Here is a 12,462-nt window from a genome sequence, read left to right on the forward strand (position 1 = left end):
GACCCCCGTGTCCCTGTGTTCGGATTCAGCGGGTTGGAAAATGGATGGATGGAACACATGCAAGTGAGAATTTCATGGTACTCTGTACACATGATAATAATGACCCTAAAAATCCATAAACCTATATTTTAAGTTATTGCAAACCACAACATATGTATTGCTTTTAAATTTAGTCTTCTAAAATTTCCAACTTGGTATGAACATATTCTTATATACTATTATATAATTATAATTATATAAAAAGTCTATAATTATAGACTCTTATTTTATTAATATTGCATCAGTTGTTGTATCTCAACTGAGAACACAACATCATACCTGGTTCAGAAAAAGTGTCACTCATGTCCTCATCTTTATCATCCTCATAATCTTCTTCCTCTTCTTCTTCTTCTTCTTCTTCCTCCTCATCATTTTCAGAGAACTCATGCTCACTACCAAAGCCTTCATCATGGTCTTCATCTTCTAGTTCCAACTCGTCAGCATCCTCTTCTTCATCAATATCTTCCTCAGTTTTGCCTGCCTGTTCAGACTCATCTTCTGTCACAAAGAGAGAATAATTGTGCTCTTCTTTCTTCTGAGAATGGTCTGCTACCATAGTGTTACCGGGCAGTAGCACCTGACTGCCCACTTGTCCTGGAAAGAACTCATGAACTGTTGAGTTGAGAGAAATACTTTTCTCTGGGATATGAGAAGGTTCACTACTTGTACTTTCCATCTTCTTTTCAATCTCCACTGGTTTAGATTCATTAAAAGAAGATTTAATTGTGATATCAGCCTTTGCCTGAGTTGCTTCAACAGCTGGTCTGAGGGGTACTGTGCTGATCCTGACCTTGGCTTTTCTGACATAGTCCTTATTGTCCGAATGTAGAGCCACTACCTTGGCACTCTGTATCTGTGTCTTACTAATGGTTTCTGTGCTGGAAGGGACTGGCCTGGTGGCCTTTTGAAAAACGTCTGCATAATCTGGAAGGTTATTCGGCTTGGGAGCTGCTGAAGCCAGTAACCGATTTGTCATTTTCTTTCCACTTAAGGAAGATGCAAGCGTACTTGGCTTCTGACTCAACAACATATCAGTGTAGCAAAGCAAGTCTGAAACAGGCTGAGAATCTTCACTATTAAGTTGTGCCAGTGTAGGCGTTTTGCCAATTACCTCCTCATCTTGATAAGGACTAGATAAATCGTCCAAGCCAAGAAAATCAACTTCCTTAGTTCCCCAGATATCACAGCTGGCAAGCTTTGTGTACTTGGTTAGATCTTCCCAGTATGTGTCCCACTGTTCAAAGTTTGAGAAGTAAGTTGGATCACCATCCAGAACATCTGTTAAATGATCTATGGTTTCAACATCTTTGCAGTCACCAACTGCAAAGATATCACATCGTGGACTCTGTCTGCAACTCATTTCTCTATCCTAAGAAAGAAAGAAAAAAAACAGGAAATTTGTTTTTGTTTCATTTTTGGCATTGAAAACGATTATAATAAGGTTTTCAAATTCTGGTATTTTTAAAAGACACACACAGTTTATCTCCAGTGCATTAACAAACAGTAACATGAACACTGACTGAATCCCAACTGATACTGTATATATTGTAAAGGCCTATTAACTCTTTTAGGGCGGATGTCGACTTTTGTCGACAGGAGGGGTTGAAGGCGAATGTCGACAAAAGTCGACATCCAGGGATAAAGGGCGACAATCAGCTGTTAATGGCGACAAATCTCACTGTCACGTCACAGGCTTTCCCTCTGTGCTTGGAGGAATGCTAGACTCGTTGACTCGGCAAATAAACATTGCGTGTGCGTGAGTTGCGAAATGTAAACAAAGGCAAGATGGCACCGACATGTGAAAAGGCAGCGAAGCAAGTGCAGAAAAGAAAACACTTGGCAGACGTTGTTTTGCGTATTACCGTGGAGTCGGACTCTTGATTTTTCAGAATCGGACTTTATTGGCAGTGATCAGGAGATCGAGCAAGAGAGTTAGAAGCAGGCATCAGCTGATCAGACACCAGCCGATGCCGCGCGAGCGGATCTCAAGTTCAAGTTCAAGTTCAAGTAGGCTTTATTGTCACTTCAACCATATACAGTTAGTACACAGTGAAACGAAACAACGTTCCCCCAGGACCAAGGTGCTACATGCAACATAAATTTACAACATAAATTAACAGAAAAACTAAACTAGCTAACTAAGAGGCCTAGTTAGCTGGCTAGCAGAGACAAGACAGATTGACCTAACATAAATTACCTAACATGAATTACCTAACATGAATTACAGCATAAATCAACAAAAACTAACTAACTATCTAAGGAAGACTTTTTTAACCAGACAGCAGACAACAAAGTGCACGTGCAATGTGCAAACAAAAGCAACAAGTGACAGTGCGACAAAAAACACAAACGTAACATAATAATATGGTGTTGTGGTGATGAGTTGAGGTAGTGGAGAAACAGTAAACATTCCTTAGTTTAGCAGCAAAAAAATTAGGAAGTAAAGAAGTTAGTGCAAAAAGTAAACCAGTAATGGATATTGTGCAAAAAAAGAAAGCATTTACAGGTTGGTGTGTACGATAGTTAAGTTGAGTGCTTTCGCGCAGCCGATGCATCTACGGCAAGGTTCGCATGGGATAAATACACATACATTTATCCGTTGAGAGCCAATCTGGCTACTGGAGTTTACAAGACGGCATGGCTTGCTTTTGGACACGACAGATCACCAGCTGCTGTACTTCAGGCTGCTCTCTCCTGATGCTGCTTTTCAGCTACTGTCAGACGAGACAAACAGGTAGGCAGAGATTTTTTTTGAATCGCGGGCTGCGTTTGCATCGCATTCTCGTTTTTCAAAGTGGAAACCCACAACGAAAGACGAGATGAAGCGTGCTGTGGCATTACAAATAGAGATGGGACAGAACTGGTGATATAACTTCAGGGAGCATTGGTCCAAACGTGTTTTGTCCCCTGGTGGCTTAGGTACGTGCTGCTGCAAAGTTTTATTCACTTCTGTAATAAACAGAAGCAAATCCCATGGGGTGAGCCAGGCTATAATGCCATACATAAAGTTCATAAAGTTTCAGAAGATGAAAAGAGGTGACAATACGGTTTTCATGCAGGCAGAAAACTTGGTGGCAGTGGCATGGCACGATGGCAAATGGGTGACTTGTCTCTCTACAGTACACACTAACAATATATGTTAGAAAATGCAGCAACAGACAATTGAAAAATAGGCATCAAAACAACACATATTGTAAGGAGTGCAATGTGGCAATGACTGAAATTGGCTGCTTTGAGCGAGATCAGACTTTGCTGTGTAAAATGTATGTGATATGTATGTGAAATCATAGAGAATTCAGGCTCATACAACATGCAAGACAGTAACATTTGTCAAAAGTAAATATTTTTTGTTGATTTGATATGTTAAACAATTGCTTTGTGTTCTTTTTTAAAAAATGTTATTTTTGGAAAAATATTCAGCCCTGGGAGAAAAGAAACAAAAAAAAAATTAGCCCTAAAAGAGTTAAACAACACTTAATTTTGTCTGGATTCTTTGAAAATAATTTTGGGTTTAATGAAAAGTAAAGTAAACATGAAAAAGCTGCACAATACTTTTACCACAACATAACTCAGATGTGTCTAAAAGCAACTCATCTTTCCAAGTATCTATCAGATATCTTTTATTACATTAATATGCTAAAATGAACTTGGTTGATCACACTTTCCATAACAAAAGAATGCAATTTACATACAATAGCATTAAATGAACAGACACACATTGTGATAGATAAATTATGGCTACACTTTATTTTCCTATGTGCTACAGTTGTAATTGAAAGTTTGTGAACCCTTTAGAATTTTCTATATTGCTGCATAAATATGACCTAAAACATCATCACATTTTCACTGAAGTCCTAAAAGTAGATAAAGAGAAACCAGTTAAACAAATGAGACAAAAATATTATACTTGGTCATTTATTTATTAAGGAAAATGATCGAATATTACATATTTGTGAGTGGCAAAAGTATGTGAACCTCTAGGATTAGCAGTTAGTTTGAAGGTGAAATTAGAGTCAGGTGTTTTCAATCAATGGGATGACAATCAGGTGTGAGTGGGCACCCTGTGTTATTTAAAGAACAGGGATCTATCAAAGTCTGCTCTTCATAACACGTTTGTGGAAGTGTATCATGGCATGAACAAACAAGATTTCTGAGGACCTCAGAAATATGAACGAGTGCTTCTCGATATGTTTGTGAACGTCCCCGATAACAGAATTCAGATCTGCCTTGCACCCAGTGATTCCACAGTTCCACGTGTCCCCATGACCCTGAATTGGATTAAGCAAGTTTCAAAAAAGAAATGGAAAGAAAAATCACAGAAAACAAAATTTATTAAAAAAAATTGCATATACAGTATACTCTATTATATATTTTGAATTTTAGGGCCATTTGTGAGCTGTCCATGTCTATATAAATAAAACAAATCTGAATTCAAAGTTCATACTGTGCAAAACATTCAGAGATGATATATAAATTGGAATGTAGTTTTACAGATCTTTAGATTTCAGAATTGTTTAGTACAAAAGGCTTATTTATTTTTTCCAATACTTTCACTCAGCACAAGGAATATATTAATCTCAACATAATCAAAAATCATTACTGAGCTTACCACTTCATATATGAAATCTGGATCAGAGTTGCCCGATAACAAATCGGTGCTGGTCAGAGCCTGGTCTGCAAACGTGTGATTTTGAAAGGCATCCCCAAAGGGAGGATCCATCCCACTTATGCTGGGCTGAAAAGGAGAAACATTTGTTTTAGTGACTAAGTGACCCACTAAAATATTCTCTTCATTTGATTAAATGAACCGTGCACTGTTCCTGATGTATGGAGGAGCTACGACATGAAACCATCTGGTACTCTTTCACTTCTTACACAGTTACAACAGTGTGATGAACTACATAACCTATGCTACATTAAAAAAGCAAGATAAGTCAACAGATTGATGAATTCCATGTTAGAGAGAGATAGAGAGAGAGAGAGAGAGAGAGAGAGAGAGAGAGAGAGAGAAGTTAGGAGCACGTGCTGATATAGCGCATTCCCGTACCCACCACGCGACAAACCAATTTAGGATCCAGATTACAACCCAAGTGCAGCCATGTAATGGGTGACACCTCAGCACCACATTTAAATACTAAATTAAATATTAATATTAATATTAAATTGTTCTCCACATTCCCGTTACAATTACAGAAAAGCAAAAATCCAATAACATTATATTTTGAATCGTATACATATTATATATGAGTTTGTAATATAAAACTACCATACAAAAAGATGCAGTATTTACTTTTACTTAATTGCGACACAGTTGTAAGTGCTGTTGCCTCACAGATCCAGAATCTAGGGCTCAAATCCAATGTCTGGTACTTTTTTGGGTGAACTATGCATGTTCTCACTGCGTTTCCCTCATATATCCTCAAAGATGCATTTGACAGTGTGATGAATCCTTGTTTTTTGTAATCCCTAATCTAATTTGTTTCATGTTTTGAATTTTTGCATGCTCACATTCACTTAATTTATCATTATTTTGGTGAAGCCAATTTGAATTTTTTTTTTTTTAATGTATTATCCCCAATGATATATTACTGTGAGTTTGAGGAAAGTAGTCAAGTTAGGATTAGGACATTCCTACATATCTTCAGATGAAGAGTTTGGTTTGGTGTTTTGGTTTTCATGATTGTTTCAGCTATTTATTTTTTTGTGTTCAGACTTTTGACTAGTTTCCTCGACTACAATTTAATTTTGCCCTTTAAGCTCTTTCAATCACTTTGCCATTTTTCCATCTATGATAATAATATCTGAGTGCCTGTAATGTTTATTGCACTGAAATAATAGTTTGCCTTGGGTTCCTTAGAAGCCCTGCTATTCAGTTTTAGAGCTCAAACTCTTCATTGATAGCTCAAGTAAAATTAGGAAAACCGTAATATATATAACTGAGGAAGTAGTAAAATATGCAGTACTTGACTGTTAACTTAAAATGACATCACAAAAAAAAAAATAGTTTTAATGTCAAAATAGTTGTTTCATAAATATATTATCTGTAAAAATAAACATTAAATTTCACACTTAGCAAAATGAAGAACTTTTAAGATTATTTTACTACACTGACATTATCAAAATTAAGTTAATCAGAATCTACTCTGTGAAATAAAGACAAGTTGTTACCTGAGGCATCGCCAAGCCCCACACCCCAGGAGCCAATTCCAATCTTCTTTGCTGTTTTACAGGTGCAGTAGTTTCCAGCTTTAATTTTATGCCAGTTGAAATTAAGTCGCACAGATTAAAAAAAGGTGCCAAATATTTTAAATCCTTAGCTTCTTATTATGTCTTCTTCCTTTCCACTAACTTTGTTTCCCTAAAATAAGACAGAAATTATTATTATTTAGAAGTCACAAGAAGGCAGTCTTATGATATAAGTAACACAAACTTATTTAGGTAATGGCAGTAAATGTGATAAATTATTATCCCAAGCTGGTTTTCAAAAATCTGCAAATTTTAATACTACACATTTAGCTTTTGGAAAAACAATGCCATTAGATGGAATTTCTAAAAAAAACAAACCCTAATAATATGGAATAGAACTACAGAAGTGTGAAGCAGCATGGATGAGGATCAGCACCTACAAATCTGATACCATGGTCTTCTGTACGAAAAAAGGTGGATTGTCCTCTGTGAGTGGGAGCCGAGTTACTGCCTCAAGTAGAGGGGTTTAAGTATCTAAGGGTCATGTTCACGAGTGAGGGAAGAAGGGATGGTGAGATCAACAAATGAATCGGGGTGGAAAGCACAGTCATGTAGTGAAGAAGGAGCTGAGCTGGAAGGCAAAGCTCTTGATTTATCATTGAATCTACATCCCTACCCTCGCCTAGGGTCATGAGTTTTGGGTAATGACCAAAAAGACAACATCATGGGTACAAAGTGGCTGAAATGAGCTTTCTCCATGGGGTGGATGGGCTCTCCCTTAAAGACTGGGCAAGAAGCACAATTATCCAGGAGAGAATAAGAGTAGAGCTGCTGATCCTCCACATCAAGAGGTGGCAACTTAGGTGGTTCGGGCATCTGAATCAGATGCCTCCCAGACTTTTACGGGCACCACCAGTTGGAACGAGACTACAGGGCAGAACCAGTCCTCACTGGGAGGACTGTATCTCCCAGATGGCCTGAGAACACCTTGGGATCCCACAACATGAGTTGGTAAGTGTGACTGGGGAAGGGGACGTACGGAACTCACTGCTAAGACTATTGCCCCTGCAACCTACTGCCAAATAAGTAGTGGAAAATAAATAAATGAATGAACTATAGAAGTGTTTATGCCAGTAAGTTTTAATTGCTTTTAAAGTCTTACATGTGTTGAGCACATGAATGTACAATGAACCACATTTCTATGTTTTAATAGCTATCACTGATAATAAAAATTATACTTGCAAGGTTGGACTAAGCTGTCCACTTATGTGTTTAAAGTCTATTTCTAGTCTAAAGCTAGGCCCTAGGTTATGAATACAATAAAAATTGTCATACTGATGGTAGCATTTCTGTACAGACCAAAGAGAAAGGTATGTAAATATAGGTACTAAAACAACAAAACCAAATAGCCTTATACAAGTAGATCCTGTGCAGCTGGTCCCAATATGCTAAAGATACTGCATAATCTAATTAAAAGGGAAAAAAATAATTCATGAATAATGAATTTTTAGTGTTAAAGGGTAATACAACCAAATCTGCAATACTCAATTCTTATATCGACTCCATTTAACTTATAAGACACTCCACTACCAGAAATTCCAAGGTGTTTTTAAATTAGAAGAGACACATGTCCTATATACAGTATATATATATATATATATATATATAAAATCCCTATGTGCGTCTAGGTGTCCGTGTGTGGGTGTCTTCTGGTGAAGTGCGCATGTGCGGGGCACGGTGCGATGCGCGATATTACTGTCAGAGAAAGTTAGAGGCGTTTTACGGAAATACAAACCAGTATTACTGTGAGAGGAAATTAAAGGTACACAATACAGTGACGCATATTACAGCCACATACAAGCCAGTATTACTGTCAGAGGAGATTAAAGGCATATTACCAATGCGCACGCCTGTATTACCGCCAGAGAAAATTAAAGGTATATTATGGACATACAAGCCAGCGGACGTACAAGACGGTATCCTTTAATAAGGGCGCGCACAGGCATCCTTCAATAAGGGCGCGCACAAAAAGGCGAGCCTCAAAAGGGCGACCTCAATTGGGCGCAGCGAATAAAGGCGCGCGTAAATAAAGATCTGCACCTTTGCTGCTCTTCACATATTCCAGAGCCATTTGAACTAAATTATCTACGAACGCCTTTATTCGCCGCGCTCAATTGAGGTTGCCCTTTTGAAGCTCGCCTTTTTGTGCGCGCCCTTATTGAATAGAGCTGTACAAGACAGTATTACTGTCACAGAAAATTAAAGACACACAATACACGGCGGCAGCCCACGAAGAATGGTCAGCTCAGCAAGTAAACATCAACAAAAGAAAGGCTGAAAGAAAGAAAAATACGACATATAAAAACTAATCACACACAGTACTAAAGGTTAGTCATTGAAAAGTTCAAGTTTTTTGAGACCTATTCGGAAAGAAGACCAAAATACCAATCAAACTCAACAAAAAACCATGCCATTTCTTTCTTCGAATTCTATTTCCTTTTTCTTTAAAACATTGTTTTTTTCTAGCTTAATAAAATCTAAGACAATTTAATTATTCAGTAGTTCCACACTAAAAAAGGCTGATGGAACGAAAACCTCAAATTAAATTGACCGACAAGTTAACCTATGCTAACTTGTCATCTAGTGATGGCAAAATCATTCTTGTTTTAAATGGTTTTGTTCAAGATACTATACATACCAACAAAAGATGAGCTAAATCCTACAGCATATGGGCTATTACCAGTGCAGCATAATGCATAACTGCATAATGCAGTTGGCCGACTGCTCATATTGATGCAGTCACACTGAGCATTTATCAGAAACAAAAACACAACAATTAATTAGGATAAGTAATATCTATTATTTAGTTTCAAGTTTTTTATTTTTAAATTGTAACAAATGTAAGCATTAGAAGGCTTGAGATAAGTACCAGCTACAAGAGATTTGGGCAGTTTGCTGTAATAACATACTGTTGTAAGAAATAATCCGTGGTAATTAGCTGCTAATAATGGCCTTGTCACTTTCTGTGATCACCTGCTACTAAGGGAGAGCTTTAAAATTTGCAGGAAAAGAACTTTAATATTTGGTGGATCTGACAAGCCTCACTTGAATGACCCGTTTTCCTAATTAGCACTGAAGTTTACTTAACACTTTAGAAAAATAAAAAAGTGTATTTTTTATGTATGCTCATATGTACAATATTTTAAAAAAATCATATAAATAATTAAGTTGGAGGGACACAGTGGGGAGGTGGTTTGCCGCGTGACAAAGTCAGTGTCCTAGGTTTGAATCTCAGCCCAGACTCTGACTGTGTGTACTTCATTCCACTCTGTAAGGGTTTTTGTTTTTTTTGGAGATACTCCTGTTATCCTCCCACATTTCAGCAACTTGTGTGTTACCTGATGATTCTATGTTTGTCCCATTTTGATGTGAGTTTGCCATGCAATGGTCTGCTACTGCATATAGGGCTGCATCCTGTTTTTTCTCTTGCCTGAAACTGCTGAACCATGGATGCTCTGGGCCACCACAAGCCTGGATTTAAGTTGGTTTGAGAATGTTATGTTACTAACTGTGTCCCTAAAAACTAACAAACCTGTAAACTTCCTTTACCAAACATGTTAACCAGCAAACAGACAACTGTCTAATCTTATCAGGGGACAGAATACTGATAAAGCCCTGGATCTTAATACATTAATGTAAACATGGTAATGAAACACCATAATACGAAAAAGAAGGAATCAAAGGAAATGGATAATTAATTTATTTTGATTCTGTTTGAACTTCTACTCATACTTTCTTAAATCTTACTAACTATCAGAATTCAGCGGTCTGTCTGATGGCTATTGGCCACTTCTATGGCTTATGGACTGTATGCAGATATAATTTACCCGGATTACATCTATACCAGTCATTAAAATGTATCTTCAGTACCTGAACTGTATCTAGACAGACAACCAGTGTCATCTTTCTATTGCACTAACTCAAATCAGCTTCTACTAATGTGGTTATTATATGCTCACAGAAAATACAATTTGATCCTGACTCACTCTGAATGTTGTCCGAGTGATCCAATCACAAGTGCATCAAAGTGCAATCTGAACATGACTGGATCATTCCAGTTACAAACAGGACCTATGTGATAAACAGCTGGGTGAAAAAAACAATCGATATCAGTTTCCCCCAAGTATCCTGCTATGGTGCCAATGTCATATTAATTTCTTAAAAAACAATTGTGGATACTGGTATTTTCTTTGGCTTAATACAAAATGCCCACAAAGAGGATAGGTGTTAGCTGGTCTTGGTCAGAAATGACATAGAATTTACTGAACACCATGATCCATGAAATATTTTATTTTCTCATGTAATTGAATTCCCTGGAGAACAGAAAAAAAACTGCTGCCAATAGACTATATCTGACATAAGGACAGCTTTGTTTTCCAAATGCTTTAAACAATACAAAGACTGAAAATAGGTAGATTAGTAAACAGGAAAACAAACAAACGAAATAAACAAAAGCAGTTATTACCTTCTTGCATTTTACCTTTTTTTTGTGCCCAAAAAAAGAAACTGATAGTAGGTGGCAAACATACACTATAAAGCAGCTAAAGTCAAAAAAGCAATCTGTCACCCTCAATAGCAAACTACCTAACACTGAGTGAGTGTGGTGACAATGCGCTTCAATTGACTAACACGCTATGCAGTGTTAGGTCCCAGCTAATTGCATGTACTAAAATAAGAAGTTGCAGAAGAAGGGTGGATGATTTTTTTGTTTTCCTGACGAATATGGATTTTAGTCGAAGAGGCAAAAATGTATTTTCATTAAAAAGTTAATAGAAACAATGCTGTGGAACTCCAAGAAATCAAGATGTCTGGCTCACATGGCACACACAAACAAAAATTAAGTTAATATGTTTTAATGAAACAAAAATATTTTGACACTTTTAGTTATTCTTTGACACATGGGTATGGCACCAAAATGCTGAAACAAAATTAATTCATGTTACACTGTGGACCCTGAGCTTTGCAATTTCGTCTATCTGTATACTTGTATATGGTTGAGATGACAATAAAGTTCACTTTGACTTTGGACTTTAATTCTCTGCCACCATTTGTTGTTCTTTCACATACTGGTATGGCATCCTACACCAACTAGAAAGATCTATTTGAATGTACTCTTGAAGAGGAGGTGATCATGGATTATAAATAACAGAAATTTACTGCAGTGCTTGCTTATACCACCTGTGATAAGGACTAGTCATTTAATAATTGAATCTACAATAGTAATATCAGTACTTTGGGGTCTCTTTCCTTTTTATCCCAAAAAATATAATGTATGTTTAGCCACTACGGATATATCTGAAAACACAAGGTGCTTTTGTTACACTATAGTGATCAGTTGAAAAATGCATCTAAAACTTCATTGTTTTCAACGGTTAATTACTTTGCAAAACATCTTTCAATGGTGCTTATAAAAGTGAAAGAGTGAATGAATATGAATTGTTATGTCCAATTTCAATGCAGCATGACAATTTATATAATCAGGTAGTCACAGATGTGATGGAAAGTTAGGGCAGAAGAATGACAAATTTCCACTCACTACACCAAATCTGTGGTTTGTTACTGGGTACAAAAATAAAACCACTGTTCATAGCACTCATGTTAAACAAAAAAGGATTTCAGGCTTCATCTGGTTTACAAGATGACAAACACCATGTCACGTAAGCATCAGAATTTTAATTTCATAATTAATGGAAAGTAGCTCCCTTTCAAAGGTTCTGTCAGGTTATGATGAGAGAATAAGAACAAAACTGCAAAATGACCTCATCAATAGTCAACATTGCCCTAGTACAGTAGATATTTCATAAAGGAAAATTTCTCAAAATTACACTCTAGAAGCAATATTCAGTATTTCATATCTCAAATACAATGTGCCTTTTAAATATACTTAAATATACTACACACTAGTAGACAGCAGAGTTTTTAAAAACTTTAAAATGATAAAATCTTCTCTATTTCAGCACTAAAAAGTCAGTCTGCTATCACAGGAAAAAAATGCACTGCAGCTGAAAAATATGGCTGCAATAACCGTTTCTTTAGGATATTTATAAAACAAAATATATATAATATAAATATTTTACAGTGAGTGTTCACATCAACCATTAAATGTATCATGCCTACAATAACCCAGATATTAACTCTATTACACATTCTCAATAGACATACAGTAGACTGTCAGAT

General features: G+C 36.6%; 1 protein-coding gene across 1 annotated transcript in view; it reads right to left on the reverse strand.

Moving 5' to 3' along the window:
- The window catches only part of crebrf (creb3 regulatory factor), a 61,301-nt gene that overhangs the window by 27,495 nt on the left and 21,344 nt on the right, over nt 1–12,462 (reverse strand). Inside the window, exons 2-4 of the mRNA XM_028812693.2 lie at nt 6,208–6,397; nt 4,649–4,774; nt 319–1,408 (exon numbers count right to left, since the gene is read on the reverse strand). Of these exons, the coding sequence (XP_028668526.1) occupies nt 319–1,408; nt 4,649–4,774; nt 6,208–6,216 (1,225 nt within the window). The 5' untranslated portion in view covers nt 6,217–6,397. The remainder of the gene's footprint in view (nt 1–318; nt 1,409–4,648; nt 4,775–6,207; nt 6,398–12,462) is intronic.

Source organism: Erpetoichthys calabaricus, chromosome 11 (genome assembly GCF_900747795.2).
Source record: "Erpetoichthys calabaricus chromosome 11, fErpCal1.3, whole genome shotgun sequence".
NCBI classification, from domain to species: domain Eukaryota; kingdom Metazoa; phylum Chordata; class Cladistia; order Polypteriformes; family Polypteridae; genus Erpetoichthys; species Erpetoichthys calabaricus.